The sequence below is a fragment of the Astyanax mexicanus genome, chromosome 13 (genome assembly GCF_023375975.1).
Source record: "Astyanax mexicanus isolate ESR-SI-001 chromosome 13, AstMex3_surface, whole genome shotgun sequence".
In the NCBI taxonomy this organism is placed as follows: Eukaryota; Metazoa; Chordata; class Actinopteri; order Characiformes; family Acestrorhamphidae; genus Astyanax; species Astyanax mexicanus.
The window spans coordinates 6,225,770-6,250,568 of record NC_064420.1 but is presented as its reverse complement, the minus strand read 5'-3'; the positions used below and the strand labels follow the sequence as shown (position 1 = coordinate 6,250,568).

The 24,799-nt window shown below is 36.0% G+C and overlaps 2 protein-coding genes across 2 annotated transcripts in view; both read right to left on the bottom strand.

Moving 5' to 3' along the window:
- Window positions 1–889: 889 nt before the first annotated feature.
- Window positions 890–14,857, bottom strand: cs (citrate synthase). The gene is made up of 11 exons (XM_007232567.4): window positions 14,657–14,857; window positions 9,286–9,333; window positions 8,251–8,358; window positions 7,469–7,534; window positions 7,148–7,279; window positions 4,939–5,127; window positions 4,644–4,843; window positions 4,308–4,437; window positions 3,230–3,331; window positions 2,892–3,101; window positions 890–1,543 (listed from the first exon to the last, which is right to left on the bottom strand). Exons 1-11 carry the CDS (start codon window positions 14,705–14,707, stop codon window positions 1,373–1,375), a joined length of 1,407 nt encoding a protein of 468 aa, XP_007232629.1. The 5' UTR covers window positions 14,708–14,857; the 3' UTR covers window positions 890–1,372.
- Window positions 14,858–21,478: 6,621 nt separating this feature from the next.
- LOC103024256 (inactive dipeptidyl peptidase 10) overlaps window positions 21,479–24,799 on the bottom strand; it is a 90,532-nt gene continuing 87,211 nt past the window's right edge. The window contains exon 25 of the mRNA XM_022677277.2: window positions 21,479–24,767. Coding sequence (XP_022532998.2) covers window positions 24,544–24,767 — 224 coding nt within the window. The 3' untranslated portion in view covers window positions 21,479–24,543. The remainder of the gene's footprint in view (window positions 24,768–24,799) is intronic.

The window sequence follows — 24,799 nt, the reverse complement described above, 5'->3', positions numbered from 1 at the left end:
AAATATTTACAAACATAAATAAAATCACAAATCATGTACTCACAAAATTAGCGATTTCCTTTGTTTTTTTTTTGTTTTTTTTTTACACAAACTGTAAAGAACTCCGAAAACTCTACATATAAGGACACTAAAATCAAACTGGGTTTCCTAGACCTAAAAATTGAGGTTTCCAAACTAGCAAGTGCTTACTTTGGAGTAGCAGATCACTGAAGCGCTTTTGTAGTAATGGGCTTTTTTTTTTTTTTTAAACAAAACAAAAAAAATCTGGGCCTAAACAAGAAAAGCATACAGACTGCTCCGCAGTTTCAGCTTGCTCTTTGGTGTGAACACTTACGATACAGAATGAATCGTACAAACCAACAAACAAATCTGAACAAATTCAAATTCACCCTTACAAATCAGTCAAATCATACAGCTGTCGGTACCATCACACTGAGCTGAATCGAACTCCCCTAGCATATTTTACTGGCAAAAATATACAGAAAGACTGACTTTTAAATAAATTAGAGGTTATTTCAAATAAAAAGGAAAAAGCAGGTGTTGAAAATGACACGAGTGGCTGAAGTCAGAGTGGTACAAGAAAGAATTCAAAGTGGCAGTACCCTTCTAAACAGATCTGCAGGCTGTCCGGAATGAATTGGTTGTTCGTAACATGAATTTATGTCTATCTAGGGAGGACCTTGTCTGTCATTTGGAGTGTTCTTAAAGGAAGAAACATTCTGACGTTTTGTTAATGTCTTAGGAGGGATGCCTAGTTGAACTGTTAAAAGAATTTAAGGGAAAATGTGCATTATATGGATCCTTACATAATGTCTTCTTTAAAAAAAAAAAAAAACTAATGAAAAGGGAAAAAAAAAAAAAAAAAAAAAAAAAACCTAAACTGACTAAATACGATATCTGTCAGTTTATTCCAGCAAAGGCTTTTTTTTTATACACACAATCGAGAGAAAAAAAAAAGAAAAAAGCTTTGAATTTGTAAATAACTAAATGCTCCTACACTACAGTGTTCATTAGAAAAGCCGGTTATCCCACTGAACACTTTAAAAAAAAAAATAGTAAAAGTCTGTAAATCAATACTGGTGTGGGATAAATTACAAGAAGAGGTCAATAAGAACAACAAGGTTCTGTGTACTAAATATACTAATTTTAGAAAGTGTTTTAATATGTGTTTCTAGTGTACCTGTCCCTCTCTTTTTGTCTCCTTTGCAAGACAAAAATCAATAATAGTACTGAAGGTCCGTTTTCTTTTTCGATGAATTTTAAAAGTGTACTGTCTCTTTCAATCCCTCGGCCCAGGATCCTGATTCTAATATAGTTAAACCTCTCTTCCCTCTCTCCGTCTCCTCTGCACCAGTACGCAGGCCTGCTTTCTTTAGCCTGACTTCGCCCCCACAAGGGTCATAAGTCCGTCTGTGCTCATGGACTTGGGGCGTTCTAGAGGGAAGCCCAGCGCTCTGCTCCACACCAGCTGAGCCAGTACACCCAGGGCACGGGACACGCCGAACAGCACCGTGTAGTAGTTCATTTCAGTCATGCCGTAGTACTGCACAAAAAAAACAGACCAAACAACACAAGCATTAGGTCAAGTGGATCCCAGTGCAGTGTGTGAAATTAATGTTATAAAAGAGAATTAACAAAAAGGTATTTGCCATGTTGACTGGGTTAAAAAGCAATGATAAAAAGATTTTTACTAAATTACATTCCCAATTATTGTTGCTTTTTTGTAAAAAAAAAAAAAAAAAAAAAATTAAGTAGGAATGCATAGAATATTGAGAAACTGAAAACATTCTGCCACATTATATAAATTAGTCATTTTTTGGTGTAAATTAAAACATACTGCAGCATTTCCTCTATTTTTTTTCGCTCTCAGAGCCACATATCACATTTTTACACTATGTACTGTTAACCATTTGTTTGGTGTCTTCTTGTCAAGTGCTTTCACAATGCAGACGAACCAAAACATGATTCAGTAGATCTGGACATAGACCACATCTTCTGGTCTGACCACTCCGGACCAAAGGACCAGAGTTTGTTGTTCACGCCCCCTTTCACAACTGTCTTGTCTGGTCTGGACTTTTAGGCCTCTTAGTTTGGGTCCAGGTGTGAAAAGGGACATGAACCAAAGTTTGATCAGACCAAAAGAAATGGTACTGGTCCTGATCTACTGAACCATGGTACGATTCGTCTGCAGTGTAAAAACACTTTTCTAGATGGTTTAGAATTTTAGACCAATTACAGGAAGCTGAGTCACTCTTTAAACAAACCAGAGAGGAAAAAGAATAAGTGTTAAGCAGAAATCCAACCCCCCCCCTTGATGTGCAACGCACAAAGACTTATACTAGGAATTCATTTATTTACTGTAACAGCAGATTAACCCTTATTTATACACAGAAATAAAAGTAACCTGAGGATAATCTTCTATACTCGTTCTGCTTTGGGGGCAGAGGGCTGCATGTACATGAAGAGGAGTCGGATTCTAAAAGACTGTCACAACCCCTTCCAAAGCACCTCGCCAAACTCATAACATTCTACAAATTAATATGAAGTAAAGAGCTAATGACGAAAGGATGTAGAAAAAAGGTTTTTTAGTCTGCTTACTAAACCAGAGTGCGAAACCAAAACTAACCAGATCAAAATGTACACAATGTAACAAAGACAAGAACCTTGGTCTGGACTTTGTGTGAAAATTCATGATTAAAAGATAAATGTAAACTGCTGTTGGTTTGTCTGATGGGATGTAAAAAATTTTATCAAGGTCCTTACGTATATTATTATTTCAATGGTGAAACAATGGCAAAAATCATGTTTGGCTTTAGCCAAAAGATTAAATTTTGGTGCAGTCCTAAATATAAAAGACCATATTGGCCCCAGAGTTTTTGAATGTGTCTCACCTGCAGCAGCACTCCGCTGTGTGCATCAACGTTGGGCCAGGGGTTCTTGGCCTTGCCCTGCTCCAGGAGCACGTTGGGCACGATCTTGTACAGCTGAGCCACAAGCTTGAACATGGGGTCGTTGGGAAGGTGCTTGAGGGCAAACTCACGCTGGCATGTGTAACGTGGATCTGTCTTTCTCAGGACAGCATGTCCGTATCCAGGCACAACCTGACATACAAAGAATGAGACAGAGCGCACAGATGTAGTACTGACCTTTAGAATTTATGCTTCATTATTACATTATTGATACAGAATGTACAGCAGTCGTATGCATGACCGGCTGCTCTGTTCCTCACCCTGCCGGATTTCAGCGTGTTCCAGATGTAATCTCTCATCTTTTCATCCGACACCTCACCACCCATTTCTTTCTGCAGAGCAGTCAGCCACACTAGCACCTCCTGAGGAAGACAAGAAAAAAATAGGAGAATGAATAGAGCTGGAAAACCTTGCTTTGTAACAAGAATTAATCACCTTTAACAGCAGTGTCTACCTATACTCATATTCCTTTCATTTCTGTTTATAAGGGTTAATCTACTGTTACAGTAGATGGAGTAATCACCGGCGTAGTGGGGTTACTTTTTTTCCTACTTCTATTGTTTAATGGACTCCAGGCGAGGCAGGTATCAAAGCAATAAAACTACAGTGTGCCAATGTGCAAGTTTAGCTATATGAATAATTTAAAAACACATACTTTAAGTAAAAATGCAGTCATTACATTATTATAATAAAGGAGGTAGAAGTGCTCCCTTAACATAAAATGTTGAAACTGTTGCAAATATGAGACATACAGCTTGTATTAAACTGGCAATTGTTACAGGGCTGATATAAATTTGGCACAACCAATATATAGGTAACTTTCCTATGGGAGGGCAGAAGTTGAGATTTTTTACTTTATGCAAATGAATGACACAGAAGCATCATTCTAAACAGAGTGGCTGAACTCAGACCAAATCACTGAGCTCTGCTCCTTCTGCTCTGTGAACTTTTGATTCACACTGTACTTGGTTCACTTGGACAGAATGTATTATAGCCCCTGATTATTCCTTTCCTGTTTATTTGATGCATATTTGCACAAATGCAGTGGCAGTTTGAAGAAAAATAAGGTATAAAAAAAAGTATAGGTAGTTTGCAAGATTAATCTCTGTGCTAACTAGCTATGCCAGTACACACAGCACCAGGAGCAGCCCACAGAGACAAACTTGGCGTGAAACGAGCGACTTCATCTGCCAGTGTGAATGCAGGTCATAGTTCATTTTTGTTTAAAATTAAACTGCAATTAACATGAACCACAAAACATAAAACAGATGCATTTAAATATAAATCATATGGGGGGGGGGGGGGGGGGGGGGGGGGGCACATATCAAATCATCATACCTGGTTAGCAAGTCCATGCAAGGGTCCAGCCAGGCCATTCATGGCTGCACTGAAGGAGAGATAGGGGTCAGAAAGTGCACTGCCCACCAGGTGGCTGGTGTGAGCACTCACGTTGCCACCCTCATGATCACTGAAAGGAATAAAAATTTAAAATAAAAAAAGGACAAAAGTGTGGTTATTACAGTCAAAAGGCTTAAAATGTTACAAATATTTTATATAGTAATAACAATAATAGTAAAATAGTAATAATAATTCAATTGCTTCACATTTAAATCGCCTTTTCAAGCATTAAAAACAAATTCACAAAGGACACTCTGGTGATGGTGCAGCTTTTACCTGTGGATAGTGAGGTACAGCCTCATGAGCTCGGTGAACTGGGGGTCACTGTAGCCCAGCATGTTGGTAAAATTGTGGGACCAGTCCAGGTTGGAGTCGATGGCTCCAATGCTGCTGCCCTCGCGGTACAGGTTGCGGTAGATCTTTGCAGCCACACAGGGAAGCTTGGCAATCAAGTCCATGGAGTCCTCATATACAAACTAAACAACAAGAGATTCGATGATTAATCAAACCTGTTCAATTCAAATTACAGATGATATTTGATTACTATAGCCTTTGAATCAAATGCTTTTACCTCCCAGTATTTGCTCTTGTGGACTCCCTCAGAGTAGGCTCGGGCGAAGCTGCTTTCACTGTTCAGGGCGGTGACAGCGGCGCTAAACTGAGACATGGGGTGCAGGTTGGTGGGGAAGTTATCCAGCATGGTGACCACGTGAGAGGGGAGGGCTGCCCGCTTAGCCCATTCCTTAGACAACCAGTTTGCCTGTAAAGGGAAACAGGTAGAGTCAGAGTTAGGGAATTGTGAGCCAGAGCTGGGCATCACCACTGATGTAGAGAATCGATTTGATTTCGATTCAAAGGTCCCAATTCAGTTTGATGAAAATATATAAAATATTTTCTGAGAACTAATGTTGTAACAGAGGAACACTTAACCCATCATTTATTAATTATATTAACGTTTACCCCAAAAAATTAACCCAATACAGTTACATTAATGTTTTATTATTAATTAACGTGTCCATTACATAAGTGTATGTAATGTATACATATACTCAACTGTGATTCTCACACACTTCAAGACCACTTCAGTGTAAGTAAAGACCTTTTTTTTTTATTCTTTAAGTTTGGAACCAGAAACGGAATAGCATGTAGTGAGCAAGCAGTTTCAGACACTGCTAAAAAGAAAATGCTAACATGCTAGTTAGTCATAGATTGTTTGTTTGAGCTTTAAATCAACACCCTAGTTAATATAAAAAAAGACGACAGATGGTGTTCACTGTATCTTACAGTCAAAAGGCTTAAATGTTACAATATATTTTTATATAGTAAGATCATACAAGGCTATTTTACGAAAGCTTTAATCTTGGCCCGTTCCTTTTGTCATATTTGGCACTCATTTTTACATTTCATTTTTACTATTTTTTTTGGCAAAGAAATTAATCTCATATACACAAATTAAAAGAATGAATACAACTAAATTTAACAATTCATATTTAATAAATATACAAAAGATGAATTACATAACCACCTTGAGCAGGGGTTGGGGAGGAGTTACTCTACTTTTTAAAGACTTGCCACTAAATAATAATCAGACTTTGAGACTTTTCCGAGAGCGCTATAAATATAAAAGATTATTATTATTTTTTTAAAGAGGTACATATCGTACATATACCCACTTCACTGCTGGCTATCACAATGAAGCTCCCAGATTAAACATTTATTTTTAGGCTTCAATGACAATACATTATGTTTTGTCTTAATAAACAGAACCTAAAATTGGCAAGTTAAAAAGCAGAAGGAAAAACTGAACTATTTATTTAAAAAAAAAAAAAAAAAAACAGACAATAGGGCTGTCACTAGTGACCGTTTTCCTCCCCTCTTTTAACACACATTACCCATGTCCTATTATCTTAACAGTTATATGAAACAGGTATTTTAGCTGTTATATGAAACAGAAGTTCACTGTTTTTTTTTATTTTTTTTTTATAAACAATACCTACTCCTTGACTTACTCAATATAATGTGAAACGTATTAAAGGTTACACAATGGCATAAAGGAATGTTGGCCCACTCGTCGCTGCTGAACTGTTTCAATGACATTTCTATGCTGTCAAGTATGAACTGTGTGTTTCAGGGCCTACCAAACTATTTAAATAGGGTTTAGGTACTCTAAAGGCTACGTTTACAACAGGTGAAAGTGAGCCAAATTCTTTTCTAACCAAATTCAATGCTAATTTTAGGCTGTTCACACAATATTTTTTAATACGTGACCCATATTAGACATTGGTCTGAACAGTGCATGTGCATGTGAAGTTTCCATTTCTAAGTTTTATTTAAATTATAGGTAGCATTTGATCTGAAAAGTATGAGAAACACTGCAATATAATATAAATACTGATAAATAATGTGCTTATAAGTCCTTCTATCTTTTTTAAAACTAAATTAAGTTTAAACTAGAGAGGAGTGTTTTTTTAAGGAAATGCAGGGTGGTTACTCAGCTCATGTGTTTTTACCGATTGCTATGGTATCCCAGGTGGTTGTTTTGGTTAATTGGTGTTAATTGGTTGCTAGCTAGGTGCAATGGTGTTGGTAAGTGGTTGCCAAGGTGTCCAAGATGGTTGCTGTGGTATTGCTATGTGGCTGCTAGATGGCAGAATGCAAATACATTTGGCTAACGAAGCTTTGCCCACAAACCTTTGGCTAACGTCAGGTGCTAAAACTTCACAATGAGCAATCATAATAAGCTAAATACAGCTGTGTGGTGTTTGGTTAACCCTCCTCACCTGTTCCTCAGTTGGCACTTGGCCTGTGACCAGCAGCCAGAACAGTCCTTCAGGCAGAGGCTCCTCACCTCCTGCAGCCTTTGGCAAAAGCTGCTGGCATTCGGGAATGCTGTAGCCACGGAAGCGAATGCCCTAAGGACCCGACGAAACAAACGCCACGAGTTCAACATGTGGACACATTTATCAATTTCAACCAACGTTGCTCAAGGTAAACCAACGGATCTGAATAAGCTGAAATATATGTGTACTCTTTCAATTTATTTTTAGAAAGATTAAAAGAAATATTTCATCAGTCTACAAAATCAATGACATGATGCTCACCTCATCAGGGTCAAGTACAGAAGTCTCATATACTAGGCCTTTCATGCCCCTCATTCCACCATAGACCTGTTTCAAAGACAAAAATAAATAATGACTTAAACAATTTTATCATCATTTAAATAATCTAACGGTATTTTTTTTTTATTGTGTGAAAATGCCATGATGAATAGATATGTAATAGAAATGGTCAATATTTACATTTTTAACAAAAAATACGTTTTGGGGGTATGTGAATTTAGAAACCCCTTTTGAAGAGAATGTGTCACTGCACAAAGCATGTGGAGCAGGTTAATGTACAATGCCATGTGAAATTGTGTGTTTAAATACATCATTTAATTAATTTATATAGAGATAATCATGCCAGGACATCAGGATACCATTAATTAGAACATCTTGTTCACAATTAATTTAACAATAATACCACTTTCAATTTAAATGAACACAATCTTAGGGGCTGCTGCTTTAAGTTGACGCTGATTTCTTGTCATGAAAACCTCACATTTTTAAATTCTTAGGTTTTGTGTCAGTAGAAAAACAGGTCAGAAAAGACAAACAGGTCAGACAAGACTTTTGACAAAATGGTGCCAAAATGTGAATGTAAAGAATGTGCTATACCAAAGGAATTCACCAGGGATCTTTTTAAAGCAAAGTTAATATGCATGTACCGTTAATGGTAAATCAGATTGCCTTGATATAATAAGCTGGAGAAGTGATAAAAATAGCAAATAATATAAATAAAATGAATTAATGAAATAAAACCTTCACTTATAAAATTCTCTCACCATATCCACAGTGATTTGTCCGATGTTGGTTTTGCCATACTTCTGCTTGAAGTCCTTGATCCTGTTCTGTTCTTTGGGTATGAGATCTGCCAGCACATCTTTTAAATTCTGCAAAAGGTCAGGTGGTCGAACGGTCAGTGCATAGATAAGAGTGCTTATTAGTGTGGAAAAAGTTAAGGAACAAAAAATTAAGGTTAAAGGTTAAGGTTAAAGAACTAAATTCATTTAAATTTAACGTGACGTAAGGCAGGAAAATATCAAGAGAAAAAACAACTACTATTGCAGTATTTTATGATTGTGCGATACATACGATTTAAAAAAAGTTATGTTAACAATACCCTATAAATTATATTGCATAAATATAATCTGCTGTTGGCAGACACATGATGGAAAATGTGATCAATGCATATTTCACTTTTGTATCAAGCAAGTTGTTGCAAGATGGTATGATTCATTTTCCTTATGATCCACTGCACATCCTGCAATTGGACTATTGTGCAATCTCACACACACACACATTGCAGCAGTGATGCTGAATTAATTTACTGTGCAGCCCTAATGTACAATTCTGTTCTGGAACTAGGACTGTGCATTGGGAAGATTCTGTCTCAATATATAAATATATAGAAACACTCTAAGCAAGGTGCCATATTGCAATTGTAGTTTAATATGTAGTAGTAATTTATAACATCTAAAAAGAAAAATCAAATGTATTTAGAACAGGGGAATCAACACTGCATCTACACATCTACTTAAGCAATAAGCTATTAAATGTCAATACAGAAAGATACAGTGTTTAAAACAAAACATTGCTATAGTACCGTACATACATTTCCTAACGACCTTATTCAGCTCACAACTTATTCTGTTTAAAAACAAAGTCTAGCTGGGCCGGCAGCAAAACCCTCTGCAAAGGCAATCAATGGTAATAACATGCATATTTCCCATATGAACATCTCTCACTTGTCCTTGGCTTGAAAATAAAGTTCAATGTTATAGCTGGTGCTTATATATGGGTACATAAATGATACTTACAGTAGATGCACTGGCATTTCTGGCAGCCACAACAACACATGCTGCATTCTGGAAAATAAGCAAAAAGGTAAAAGAAACCATGATTAGTTAAAAATTGCAAACAACCACAGAATTGTAATCATTCTGCAGAACCAAATCAATAATGTTAATGAAGGGAAGAACAGTGACAAGGCCAATATTTATCACATTACATTCTTCATCTCTGTCAATACAAGTCCCTTATCAATATGAACAATATAAAATAATGTTTGCACCTACAAACTTCAAAAAAAAAAAAAAAAAAAAAAAAAAAAAAAAGCATTTACCAATAAATATACCCTTTAAAGAATAATCAGATGACAGATGCTGCAAATAATGAATAATTTAAATAATTTAATTAAATGGCTGCTTAAATATCTGGAAATGCTAGAATATTTTTTCTATTCCCTGGTCTTCTATAAATAATATTCATGTTTCAAACAATAACATAAAGCGTCAACAATAAGACTGAGCATCCTGGACCAAAACAAATATTAAAAACAACTAACTAAAATCTTGTCAGCAAATAAATTTATTACATTTTTTTTTTTTTTTTTACAAAAACGTATATATATATATATATATATTTTTTTTTATTTGTTTTTGTATTCAGGTAGCCCCTACTTAAAAAACTCAAGCACTGAGCTAACTCAAGCAGCTTGCACCAAATAAAGGAAACCATGTTTGAAGTTTGTAGGGTTGGGCAACATGGCCCTAAACTAATGATGATATTTCAGGCTATATTTGCCCTAACAATATTATTGGAAATATTATAACATTAATTAAAAAATATATTTATAAAAATAACTGTTCCTTAATTGTAATAAAGATAAAATGTTCATTTAAAATCATATTGACTTGCCATGTTGCACAACAGTAGTAAATGATAATTTTTACGATTCACAGTATTTATTATACAAAATGCATCAGCTATGGCAGATTGTGCTATTCAAATTCAGAACAGTGATTCATTTTTGCTGCACATAATCCAATTAAAACAGTATTTTTACACTCTATATAATGTGATGTACATTTAAGGTAGTGTTCTTAAGTACTGATACCCTTAATATTCTTATTGTAGTATACTGCCAAAACAATAAGAAAATCCTAATACAATAAACATTGTTGATATTTTGCCCAGCTCAATAATAGTAGCAGTAGTAATACTGGTAATATTGGTAGATTTGTGTGTATTACTACAGCATAACTAAAGGGTTCCACATCATAACAATTATAAAAATTGTAACAATACATGTACAGCACAGACGAGCTTTAATAATTACAACAAATGGACTGAATAGGTATGTAGGTATGCACTGGTATGAGAGAAGGTAGGCACAGTGCCACATTCTTGAATACTGACCAGTAATCATACTGCAGTGCCCTGTAACCCTATACCCACTACCCAGCACCCACCACTGAAGTTAGGAGGCTCAACATGAACAGTCCTGAAAATAATCTAGAAATGATCCTCTGGTGCTATAGCACACTTCATACTAAGCCAAAGTACACCTGATCCAACTGATTAGTGCATGAACAAGCATTTCCTGTGTTTAAGGAAGTACTGGAGCAGGGAATTGACAAAACATGCAGGTGGAGGAGTAGGCCTGCAACTATAACCAGTTTTTACTGGACAATAAATATAATGCCGCAGAAACAACTAAAATAAATGATTGTCTTATATTAGTGTCATAAAATAATCTTAAAATGACAATGAGAGCATAACACATTCTCACATGCCTTTTTAAAGAGAAATTAACTTTTAAATTATTAAAAATAGTTAAGACAGATTGAAATTCTGTTTTGCTACATTCATGCATTTTTATTTGCTTAAACTACTAAAGACTCAGTCGCTCCTAACTGAGATTACACGGTAGCAGAGGGGTATTATGTAATAAGCCTGGCAGCTTCTGTTGACCTGTCTACATAGTAACTTTAAACCTTACGGCCTCATGACTGCATGCGAACTAAAACTGTGAGCCATGATCTCCACTTCAGTAGACAGAAAGCGCATTAATTAATGGTAAAACCTGACACAAATCTACTCTATATTAAAATATATTCAAATGTTTCAACTTTTGCACTCTTGTCTTCAGGCTGTATTATTATTTTTCTTCAAAATGCATGCCAAGACTGCAAAATAAAATCAATGCACCCTGGTTTTACAACAGCAAATTACATATTCAGTTACAGTGACCTTGAAGAAAAAAAACAGATAAAACAAGGTAAAAGGGTCTTAAACTGAATGGAAACTAGTGTAGTATGAATGTCTGTGCTCATATATATATATATGCAGGCCTCGTGATCAGTTGGCAAGGGTCACCTGCATTCTCAATGACCTTTGACTTACATTAGCTAAAAGAGCTGCAATCATACTGCACCATATTCAAAGGGAGGCAGCATGGTTTTCCAAAAGAAGGACATTCCACACACAGCTCACAGATGTACCACAAAGCTACAGGAGCAGATCGGGTGACTATTGTGGCAGGTTCAGGTGCAAGACCAGAAAGAGAGCACTGAGGTCAAACAAGGTCATTTAATAATAATAAAAAAGGAAAAAATAAAAGAAAATTCATTTAAACTGGAATCCCATAAGCAACAGTTACACAAATGTTATTAGAGATTCAGCAGATATACATTACAGTTACAAAAAAAAAAAAAAAAAATTACATAATTAGTTATATTACATTATAACCACTACTACTAACCAGACCAATTCTAGATCTGCAGAGTCATATGGAGAACATGTACCAATGAGCAATATGACAATATTTCCTTGTAAAAATGTCTTCAATTAAGCGACAATACACTTTTTTTTACTAAGTGTAAAGAACACTAACCAAATTGTAACACCAATTAGTCCTGTTTTACTGGTTAAACAGAAGGATATTTTAAATAAAAATCACCATCATGTACAATAGTAGGAGAGTATTTAAATACCAGTTTATAAAACGGTTGCTACTAATGCATTTGGATCACGATCACATGTAAAATGTCGATTTTAACAAATATAAAAAAAAATATTTTCTATATAAAGAATTATGAACATGAAATAAAATGTTGCCAAATTATACAAGGGCAGGCTGGGGAGTACAACAAAAGCAAGAGAAATTAGCATGAGAAGCAAACACATGATGTGTCATGCACTTCTCTATACTGTAATAATTCTTTACATAACGAGTGTGATATAGCACATGCTTCACACCCAGCAGACAGACGTATGGCTTCAGTTAACCATCAAAAAGTACAAAGATCACGTAGGAAGCACAGCAATAACCCTGATAAGGACAGAGTCACTCAAGGAGCAATCAGTCTGACAGCCAAACAGCTGTTCATCAAGGCCTAACTAAACTAGAACTCAGACAAGAAGCAAAGCAGGCCAACACAGCCGTGATAAGCAATGACCTCTTTAGGTCAAAATTGCTCTTTACAGCCTTGATGAGGAAAGGAACTACTTTGCACATTTTCTTTTACACACTTCGTACTGTATATGCTTTCGGTGTTGATTAATGTTAAAAGAAGAAAGGCACATGATTCAGGACTTTAAACACTCCCTTTGAGAACAAAGAAATTGCTTCCTTTTTAAAAGGTAGTTTAAGGACTTTAAGTGAAGGGCATTATCAAATAGCTTAGTCCCAGAGTAAATATAATGTAAAGTAAAGCTACAGCAAGTGGTTTGGACTATATAATCATGGAAAAATACACTGTCAGAACCCATATGCTGGTTCATGGTATGTATACCATGCCTTAGCTTTTACTATCTACCACTTTGCTACTCACACAATAGCAAAAAGTAGCAAAAAGGCTGAAATTTTATTCAGCTCACTGAAACCTGACAACATATACGAGTCTGATGACAAGAATTGTGTTTCGGCAATGAATGAGACTAGAAGTTCACATTGTGTCTATAAATAAAGTCTACTGTATTCAATGGCCAGACATGTAATGAATCAAGTCTAGGTTCACATGCTCACCAATGTTTCGGCCAAACAAAAATATTGGAAGGGAAAAACTGAAGGTCATAAACTGTTGTCCTCTTCAATATTATAACAGTTAATATCTGAACTAGCAAGCTGAAATGTATTACAAGAAAAATCTAAGCTTGCATTGTTTTTAGCTTCTTTGTAGGTCTCTTGACCCCACTTTGTTTTTAAAACCTCTACATATATTTTTTGTTTAATCTGATAATCTTTATTGGTATTCTTAATTTAGCTATTTTTCCTTAAACGTCTTTATCTCGCTCTCTCTTTGTTGTAAATGCTTGGCTACATTAAAATAAAAATAAGGGTCACCCTCAAAATACCTGAGTGAAACTGATATCCATACCAGACAGGTTATATTGCATTTTAAACATTTGAGTAATTTTAGTGATTAATTATTCATTCAGCAAAGGAGGAAGGAAATGATAGCCAAATGCTTATTATTAGAAAGCTGATAATAGCAGCTTAACTTATTTAAACAGAATGGTCACCACTGTCAACCATACTGACAGCTCTCTTTCTCACGGTCACCTTATTATTACACGTTAATTAATTAGAACTATAACTAGGTTAGCTAGTTGTGTGGCTACAGGCCAAAGAAACACATTAGTTGGCTAATATAGTTAGCTTGAACTAAGCTAAGCTAACCTAGATATGTGTTACATTCTAGCTAGTCAGCTAACGCTAGCTTTCCAACAGCAAACTCTCTTACTCACAGCAAAACCTTGTAAAAAAACCTTCAGATAAATAGCTAGATGTTTATTTATTTATCTAGGTTACTTAGTTGACGTGTGCCAGTAATGTAAAATGATATTTTCCTGAGCTAAGCAAGGCGGTTAACTAACACAGTCTCGCCGTTAGCTTCCTAACCTACTTCAGTAACGTTAGCTGTCTATGTAGCTGCTAACCGCTAATATTAGCTTAGCTAGCTTAGCTTGTGTTAAATAAATGTGAAAGCCTCAGAGGACAACTAGCCTTGTTAGTTACCCAGCTACCCAGGTCACTAACGTTGGACACAGAAAAGACGATAAAATAGCCGCAGAAACATACGTTTAACCTTATTATTAGCGTTAAAGTGGTTTAAAGAAATGTAGAGGAGAGAAGAGGTTTAGCTAACTAAACAGATCCTTCCATAAAGAACTAACTAAGCGGCTGTGACGTATCCAGGTCCATAGAATGAGAATCCACTCCAGGATTTTGAATTTACAAGTCTTGTCTGTAGTGTTAGCTTGTTCATGCCCAGCAGCACTGGTTCAGCAGTTGGAGCAAAATCCTGGAGTGGATTCTCACTGTCTGGATCTGGACTATGCCATTTCGCTACTCTGCCCACCGGCCTGTTCCCGGAGAACCTCGGATAAGTTGTGAAATCTCACCTTGGAGCTGAGCAGCCTCGGCGCCAGCCTGCTGATAGTGAGGAAGGACATGTTAGCGGTCTGTGTTTATAAATATAAGTGGTTGGTAGTAGAGGATCCGCTGCCTGTGCGCCGCGGAGCTGGCTGAAGGTGCCCCTCTGATACGGTGGCCGCAGTGAAGGTTGAAGAAGGGACTCGGGCCCAAATGTAGCAGCCGCACTGTGGAGCGAGCGGGGCCTGATGAGGTGGAAACGACGATGTGCAACGCTATTGGTCAGGCCGGTGTTCAGCATAACCTGATTGGTGAGTATCGGTCTCGCAGTTTCATGCAATTGGTAACGTCCGAAATAGCGCAACTGTGCTTTTTTATTATAGCAGTTCTGTAAGAAACGCCTGAGGAAAAAGAAACATGGGTGCGTCCGAAACCTATGACACACTATGGGTGTCTGGAACGCGAGAGATGTTGACTTGATGCCTTGCCTCCCACACTTCCCAGGTATGCATAATTGAGTTTAAAATACTTCTGTAGAAGTTGAAGTATCAACTCAAGCTTTGTATTTTAGTAAAAGTGTAAAAGTGGTTTCAAAACTACTCAAAGTGTAAAAAGTTAAAGTAATGTAAGGGGAAATGTAATTAAGGCATTTAGCAAAAGCACCATGTTGGATTATTGACTTCTTTTACAATCTGGTGGAAATCTTAATTAGACGTCTGCCATATCATATTGAATGCAATAATAAATACATTAAACATTTTGTTACAGTAGTGTATTTTTGATATTACTTTTTTAAATTAAATGTTTTGGCATATCACCAAGAATATCACAAAAATACCTTAAAATATTGTGATATTATTTAAAGGCCATATTGCCTTATGGTTCACTACTAGATATGAGCGTTAGATGTGTGGTCAGTAAATGTTAGCATTTTAGCCCCCAAAAAAACAGAAGGGTATCGTACTAAAATTAAATGAAGACATGACCAGGTGCCTTCCTTCTTTAGAATCTAGCATTTTTTACATTTCAGGCATTTTCCGATTATTTTCTTGGGATTCAGTAACTTAATTTAATGTTTTTTTGGAGTTTTTTTGGAGTGTGTCTGCCTTATTTGGAACTTATTTATGGCTTTGCCAGTTGTCAGTGTTGATAAATGTCTAAAATTAGCATCTTTCTTTTAGACCAAAAACACTGGTTGCTAACAGGGTCAATAAACAAGGTGTTCATGTATATCTTGAATAATCATTCTGACTTGTGAAAAAGCATCAGATTTACACAGCCTAACCACAAATTAGCCAGTTTAGTTTATCTTAGCCATGGCTTTCTGTTGAGTACTACTAATCGATACGTGCTATTTAGTGGTTCTGTGCCACATAGCTATGCTAAGCTTCTTTCTTTCTTTCCTTGTACTCATTCAGTTCACACTTAAATACAGTTTGTCAGTGAGTCAGTAAGTGAAAATGGTTTTAGTCTAGTCCGGCAACAATTTGTCTGTAGCAGTGTTTCTCAATACTGGTCCTGGGGTCACCCTGTACTGTACATTTACTGGATATCTTATTTAACATACCCTTGTTTGAAATGGCTTATAAACAAGCTAATTAATTTAATCTGGTGGTATTGAAACTGTACAGGTATTGTTTTAAAAACAATGTTTATAATCACAGTACCTTGAAATTAAGTCACAGTAAGTCGATAAAGTAACAAACGAATATGTAAGATAGGGAAATAGATTGCAACATTGCATTTCCACAGAATTAATTTTGCAATCTGTTCCCCTATCCTACTTATTTTTACTTGTTTTTACCTTAATGACTCATTGTGATTTAATTTGAAGATGGCAGCTCCCAGAAAACTACCTGAAGGTACACTGTGTATAAACAGTGTTTTTTAATAAACTACCTTTCTCTACCGTTCTCAATGCCTCGTTTTAAAATGCCAGGACCCTTGGAATTCTACCAATGAAGTGTGGAGCTACTTTGAGCTGGTTAATAGTGTAAATATATATATATATATATATATATATATATATATATATATATATATATATATATATATATATATATATATAGAATATTTGTATAGAAAACCATTATGAAGTGTTCACTCTGTCTCAAATCACTCCCTCTCCCCTATGTAGTACATTTGCACTTTGTTAAATAGCAGCATCTCCATCCAAACAGTAATTTGTTTTTAATAATGATGAACTTCTGCAGTTCTAAGTCATTCAATGATAACCTATAGTGACACCATTATAGTCTTTACTGATTTTGACATGGTCTTTGTAATGGTCTTTGTGCATGTAGTCCATCACTAACAGGATGAATCATGGAGCACATCACTGCTCATTAAATGTCCACAGTCCGCCTTTCTCTTTCCACTACCACCAACAATATGCTAGGTTTAGGATTTAAGGGCAAAGTTTAAGATTAGCTCTAACCCTAACAATAATCTTATGATAAACTCCAACTGTGTGAATTACTTTTTCGCACTTCTCTAAGATACAGTACACTTTCAAAGGAATGTGTTTTGGATGCAGCCAATTGTGGTCTTGCAAAACTAGTCTTGCCTAGTCTTGTTTAGGTGAATGGTGAAACTAGAATGGATATGTTTGTGCTTTTGCTTTTGTCTGGTTTAGCAATTTGATATATGGTGTAAAATGGGTTTTGAGAAAGATTTTATGTTCCTTAAATTAAGATATTATTTCTAGCTCACATATTGGCAGCTAACTGAGTTTATCCTTGCCTGTGTTGCATCTAGCTTTCTCAATGGACATTTTTATAAATGACTCTTGGGCTGCCTAAGGCATCCTACATCACATTTATGCACAGATGTTGCGGCTGGGCCTGTAGATCCTGCTCTACACTTGTAGGTTGCTAAAACTGCTGTCCCAGCTGCTCCCATAAACGCTCGCCATTAGTTAGATTTTGCAAATTGGCAAGCCAAGGAAATGTTGCAATATAGTGGAGACATTCCTGTCAGTTGGAGACCCTGTCAAGAGAGGCAACACGTGTGGCGATAGGAGGTCCTGCACATATTGCTGAATTGTTGGTGTCCCTCGTATCACTACTAGGGGTTACTCACTGTCATATGCGATGATAATCAGATCATCACACCAGCAATTGGGGCTGTCAATTGGTGTCACTCCACAACAAAGGCAGGATTGAAGCGCTCACTATGAAGCCTCCATACTAAAACAAGGCTGTTACTGAAATCCAAACATAACCTGGATTTGTCTAATGTGTAGAGGGTTTCTGGACTGCTAATGGTAGCTGGCTAAAGGATGGCCTAAAGGGCAGGGAATTTGTTAAAATTACCATCTTGCTTCTCTTAGTCTAATGATGCACCCTTTTAAAATCTGTCAATCAATTCAGAAAAACTTTAAAGATCTTTCACCAAGAGGTAAACTACCCAAAATTAGCCTCTGAGTGCATATTTATAAGGCAGCCAGTGTGCATCAATTTCTTTTGTCAATTAATGTACTTGCTAAAACAGCATAACAAACAATATCAATACAAGAGACACAATAGATATTGTGAATATTTCTAAGGTATCTGTTGCTTATTAGGAACATGAGCAATATTTAATATACTCACCACACTGTACACAAATATGACACTTTATTGGAAAAGGGTCCTTAAAAACACACATCAAGGCTGAAGGACACTTACCCCAAACAAACTTCATGCAGCCTATCAATTTGCATGTCTCTCCTAATACATTTTTCACATTGGATTTTCCTGTATCAATGACATGGCAGCATTCGGATGCATGTCATTCTTATTCTTGAGTGCATGACAAAGTACATTTTATATCAGAAATTCACACAGTCACAATAAAAAAAGTATTGCACAATTAACAAATAAGAATAGTTTTACTTAGAAGACAAGACAGGATGGAAAGAAAGATGGGTAGATTGTGACAATCCAATCGTATTTAAGTCTCATTGTGGAAATTATAAAAAAACACTAGGAATGACCACATTAAAAGCGAACCTAATAGGTCACCAGTGGTCAATTATACCTGTTTTGGGACCACATATTTACTTAAGGCAATTTTTACTGAATGGCATTTTATTGCATTTTATTATTTCAGATAAATGCATTTTTGGCCTCCCACAATAAGTATGTTATCCACTGTTATCCATGTTATTTTATATTTGTCCATGGACTTAGTAATCTTTCTTGCCTTAATATTAGCCGATGTGTTACTAACTGAGAAGAGCCCATTAACATGAATATGCCAGTATTTTTATTTACTTTAAAGTGACTTTCTGCAAGTTTTGGGAATGTACCGACCTCTCTGGTGAGAGTGTGTAATTACAGAATACACGTGGAAGCATATTTTAATGCAGGTTAATGTAATACATTTCTGTATGAAATTCTGCTTTTAGTATAATATTTGGTCATTTTGTTTATTTATGAAAAACTTTCAGAATCTATAAACCATTTACATCCAACAAACCTACCAGACAACTCAGTTCACATTTTTATCACTGTTTTTAGAATGAATATATTAGATTTCAGGTATATTAATGCCAGGACACTGATGCCATTTTCAGATACCAAAATAAATTCACTCTCCCATCTCTAACTCACCATCTTCTAAAACAGGGTTTTTATTTATTTTGCTGGATTTGTCCAAATTTAATGTCAGAATATTCTTAATAATTAAAACTTTACTGAGTTGAAAAAATGGTCTAATTTTTGTGCTACTACTGTATTCTGTCATTATAATAATGGTATAAAATGGTGTTAACATATCAATAATATAATTTATGGCCATGTACAACTAAAACCTGGACTTCCTCACACACTAAATCACAAGACTTATTCACCAACCGTTTTTAAAGTTTAATAAAATGTTTTATTGGGAATTGGGATTTGTTCAGTTAGTGAGTTGGATAATGGATAATGGGATTATTATAAGAACAGAAGTTTGAAATACGCTGTGCTTTAAAAATGACAAATAAAAACTGACATTTACTATAGATGAATAAAATAAACACGTAAAAAAGGAAAAATTGATACATAAAACATAAGGAATTTTTATCTTATGAAGAAAAAAATAATTAGATCAATAAAATAATACAACTATTTAAAATGAATAAAAAATAATTTATATAAAATAAAAACAAACAAACAAAAAAAGAATAATATCAGTTTCAGTTTCAGTTTCAAATCAGTAAAACAGCTCACCAAAACCTCAACCTGTCCAAATATTGGACAATAATTGATTAACTTTACAGGCCCTCACTCATTTTCATTTATTTAACTAAACTGAGTTTTATATTCTTATATTATTATATTATTATATTCAGCCTCGCGCTGAATTCAGCTCCGCGCTGCCGGAGAGAGCGCCCGCGCCCGCGCCAGAGAGAGAGAGAGAGAGAGACAGAGAGAGCGCCCGCGCGCGCGTCAGAGAGAGAGAGAGACAGAGAGAGCGCAGCGCAGCGCGGCGAATTTTGCTTACCCTAGACTATATATAGTATTAAAATGAAACCCCTTAAAATCAAGAGGGCTTCGCGACCCATCGTGGATCTTTGGCGACCCATAGGTTGGGTCGCGACTCATAGGTTGGGAACCACTGTGTTAGATGGTATGGCAATAAAACACCTAAAAATTGTGGATTAGGCATGGTTTGCTTTAAAAATGTACTTTTATTCATTTTTTCTGAATTTTCTGTACTGAAGCAAAGCACTGCCACTGTTAACTGATGTACCCTTATTGTAAAGAGTTTTGAAGCCATTGTGATTTGTGTAGCCAAAGCTGTGTGTAGTGCAAAGAAATAGATTAAAATGTCATTTAATTACGTTTTTTTTTTTTGTTCTTGTTTAATCATGTCTACTGTTATTATTATTGTATGTGTATTTATTTTTGTTCTACTTCACTGAATACCTCACTAAGGTGTAAATGGTGCATTTGTGTGTTTGTCTTCCCTATTTTTCAAAAACAATAAAAATGTACTGTTCCAGACAAAAGTTTGGACACACCCCTTCTCATTTAATGTTTTTTTCTTTCATTTTATTATTTAATTCACTCTAGACACTGTAGATTTTGAAGACATCAAAACTATGAAGGAACACATATGCAATTTTAAAGTAAAGCTTAATTATGTTTTATAATAATTATGTTTTATACTTTTATATATAATTATGTTTTATACTTTATATTCTTCAAAGTAACACCTTTTTGATGCCAACTTTGCTCACTCTTGGCTGATTCTTTCAGTCGGCTTCATGAGGGTTGGATTTTTGTGTGCTTGTAAAATGAATACAGTGTAGAAAGTTCTACAAAAAAACAAATATTACCAAAGGATTCGTTAAGGACATATTTAAGTAAATCCTAGGTACTGGTGAGTAAAGCCCATTGTTATGTGAATTTAAAATGCAAATTAGTCATCAAATTCTTAGCACAAATATGGTCCCAAAAGAGGTTTACCTACTGGATGCATCTCTTGTACACTGTGGGCCCTAATTTAGCGATCTATAGTCATCAGCTGCGCACCTTGCGGCTTGATTTAGGGCGTGTCAGTGTGTCTTTGCTATCGTAACGTCAGGAAAAGTACACTAATCTTGGGTGTGTTATGTCCTGTATTGCCAAGATAGTTATGGACGTCTGACTGCTGTCACGGTTCAAATCAATCAGTGGAGCGCCTGTGTTTTCCGCTGCCAAGCTAGCAATACGCCAGAAATTTACCTGAACACAATTGATTTTCAGACAGCCACACCCATCGGCGTAGATATATTCACAAGCACCACTGCTGTTTAAATGGCACAATTGAAAGGCGTGAAGATAAACTGTTGGTAGAGTGTTAGGTAGCAATGAGCACTGTGACCCGCATTGTACACTGTGTAAGATAGGGCCCTGTTTGTTTTATTGCTGTATTTCTCTGCAATGTTCACACTCTACTTCATAGTTATTGATCAGTCTGTTTGATGAAATGATGATGATTCTTCAGTGCTGCAGAATCGCAGCTTTAGTAAACCAACCCAGCAAAAATGAATATGGGGTTTAGGGAAATAAGTTGCTTAAAATAAAAATATGCTGGAAAAACATTATTCAACAAATTTAACAAATCAATGTCTCAACAAAGTACAGTCTAAATTATTTTACGAATATGACATTTGGCACATTCTGCACATTCAATTATACTGAGAGATGTAAAATCATCAGTGAGGCATCTGCAGAGCATTGCATAGCATGCAGGATGATGTGCAGGTTGGGATTCTAGGTCTTTTTCACAGACATTACCATTAGGGTTGCACAATATTTTTCTGTGACATACACCACCTGGATTAAGTGAGTAAATGATGTGGGGTTGATGCTGCAGTTGGTCTGCAGGTCTAGATTTAGCAACAGTATGTGCTGAAAGAATGAGGTCAGCTGACTACCTGAATATACTGAATATAGACCAGGTTATTCCATCAATGAATTTTATATTTCTTCCCTGATGAACACGGCCATATTCCAAGATAACAATGCCAGGATTCATGGGACTGGAATTGTGAAAGAGTTCAGGGTTCAGGGAGCATGAGATCATCATTTATCATTTTCACACATGGATTGAGAGAGAGTTCACCACAGAGTCCAGATCTGAACCTCATTGAGAATCTTTGGGATGTGCTGGATGGAGAAGAGCTGCTTTGTGCAGTGGTCAGACTCTACCATCATCAATGCTGCTGCAAGATCTTGGTGAAAAATTAATCCAGCAACACTGGATTGAAATAAATCTTGTGACATTGCCGAAGCTTGTAGAAACAATGCCACAGAGAATGTGTGCTGCAATCAAAGCTACAGACAGTCCAATTAAATATTAGAGTGTGTGACCTTTTTTTTTTGGTGGTGACTTCTTTTCCTTAGGTCAGGCAGTGTAGTTTGCAATATTAATATTATATATATTTTTTTTACCAGATTTCATCAGAAGTCCAATATCTGATCCAATATGTCAAGATATTATTAATGCATTCTGTGTGTCCTATAATAAAAATAAACTATAATAGATTGAAAAAGGAATGGAAAAGGAGGGCAGTGTAAATGGTCAGTCTAAATCCCTTCATATTAAGCAGCAAAGTAAAAATACAAACATATATATATAGGACCAGTCAAAAGTTTGGACACACCTTCTCATTCTGTGTTTTTTTACCTACAATTTAAATAAATACTAAAATCATCCCGACTATGAAGGGACACATAAGGAATCATGTAGTAAGTTAAAAGTGTTAAACAAACCAAAATACTCTTTGAAGAATTTAGGTGCTCTTATATGGGGAGCTGTTTTTGTGATTTCTGAAGCTGGTAACTCTGATAAATGTATCCTGCACAACAGAGGAAACTCTTGGTCTTCTTTTTCTGGGGTGATCCTGATGAGAGCCAGTTTCATCAATTTTTTTTGAACATTACTCAAATAGAACTATTCCCTGTATACCTGTAACTCTACCTCTTCACAACTTTACAACTGATGCTCTCAACCAGAGGCAATAAATTCAAGTAATTAACTCTTGATGAGTTCAGTACAGCTGTTAACTGAAAGCCTGAATTCCAGGTGACTCTACCTCATAAAGCTGACTGAGAAAAAAAAAGAAAATCCTTTGAAGAATGTAAAATATAAGACATATTCTGGTTTGTTTAACACTTTTTTGTTTACTAAATGATTCCGTAGGTTTTTTTTAATAGTGCCATTGGTTTTTCATACCTACTGCACATGCGCATATTGCAATAATGATGCAGAAACAATAAATGATATATTGTGCAGCCCTAAACACAATGCTTTGAAAAAGTGCCTCATTTATCTGCTGTTCATTGTTTAAGCTCTTTGCATTAATGCACTTAATGTACGAAGTGGAAGTACGGATTTTTTGCTGGTACGTGCCTATGATTAAAAATAAAAAATAAAAAAAGAACATACTTCACCATGCAGTTCTCTTGTCATGCATAGCAAGAGCTTGAGTCAGACAACATACTGTAGCTTTCAAGTGCTTGATTAAATCTACTATAGACTATATAACTGTCGAGATAAAATAACACTGTGGAGCTTTTGTGAGGGACTGCTTTTAAATGTATAAACTGTATAATCTGATTACTGCTGCAGAACATTGTTTGTGTTTGGAAGTCCTCCAATCAACATGTTTATGTGAATTATAATAAAGATAATGAAAAAAAATATACTTTTTACAAGAGTCAGACAATAATATCAGATTTTTGCTTTGCAACCAGCCAATAATCTCACAGAATATGAACCTTATGGCACAGCTTTTTTAGTTTCAGTATCGTTTTGAAACTGTTTGGATGTCAGCTTACTTATTTCAACTTCCATGGTCTGTTTTTACTCATGCACAGACTGAGACATCCCAGAATACTCCGGTTAGGAGAATACATGCACTGAGAAATCTGGTTATGTAGCTAAAATCCTTCAGATTTCTAAATCAGATTTGTTTTTGTAGAGTATGCTGTTTAAAAATTACTTGCTTGCTTGAGTAATCACATTTTTAACTGCAGTAATCTGATTATAAATTAATTAAATTAGTAAAGTTTTTCTTGTGAATTTAAACACACAGTGATTCTGTGATTATTGCAATCCACAGAGCTCTTTGCAGTAGCGCTTCCTTGCCACTAGATGTCACTGTAGGAATTGTAGTGTAAGGCGGTGTTCAGTGCCCCTCGGTTGGACTGTTAGAGCCATAAGTACTGTAGGTCACCAACTCAGTTAAGAAATAAACATATAAAATAATGTATTGTGTTATGATGTAGGAGTTCTCCTGGCACCTTCATCTGTTGAGCTGATTGGCTGGCAGGGCTGGCTTGATCCGTGTCCATATAGTTCCTCTTTCTCTTCCTTTTCCCTCTTGCTAAATACAGCAGCGTAAACTGGCCCCCAGGTGGTAATGAACAGAGAGACACTAGTCCTTTAATAGTCCAGTTCAGTCCTCTTCCTCCTCCTCCTCCTCCTCCTCTTCTGCGAGCAGCAGGGGGTCGTGTTTGAGGCAGTTGTGGAGGTAATGAAGGAGAGAGCGATGCAGGTGTTGAATGCTGCGTTTTTCTCTGATAGTGTGGCCCTCGTCTGGGTACAGCTGCAGTGTGGAGTTAGCCTCCACCTTCACCAACCGACTCAGCAGTTCCGCACTGTGTTGGAAATGCACACGGGCTGCACACACACATACACACACACACATACAT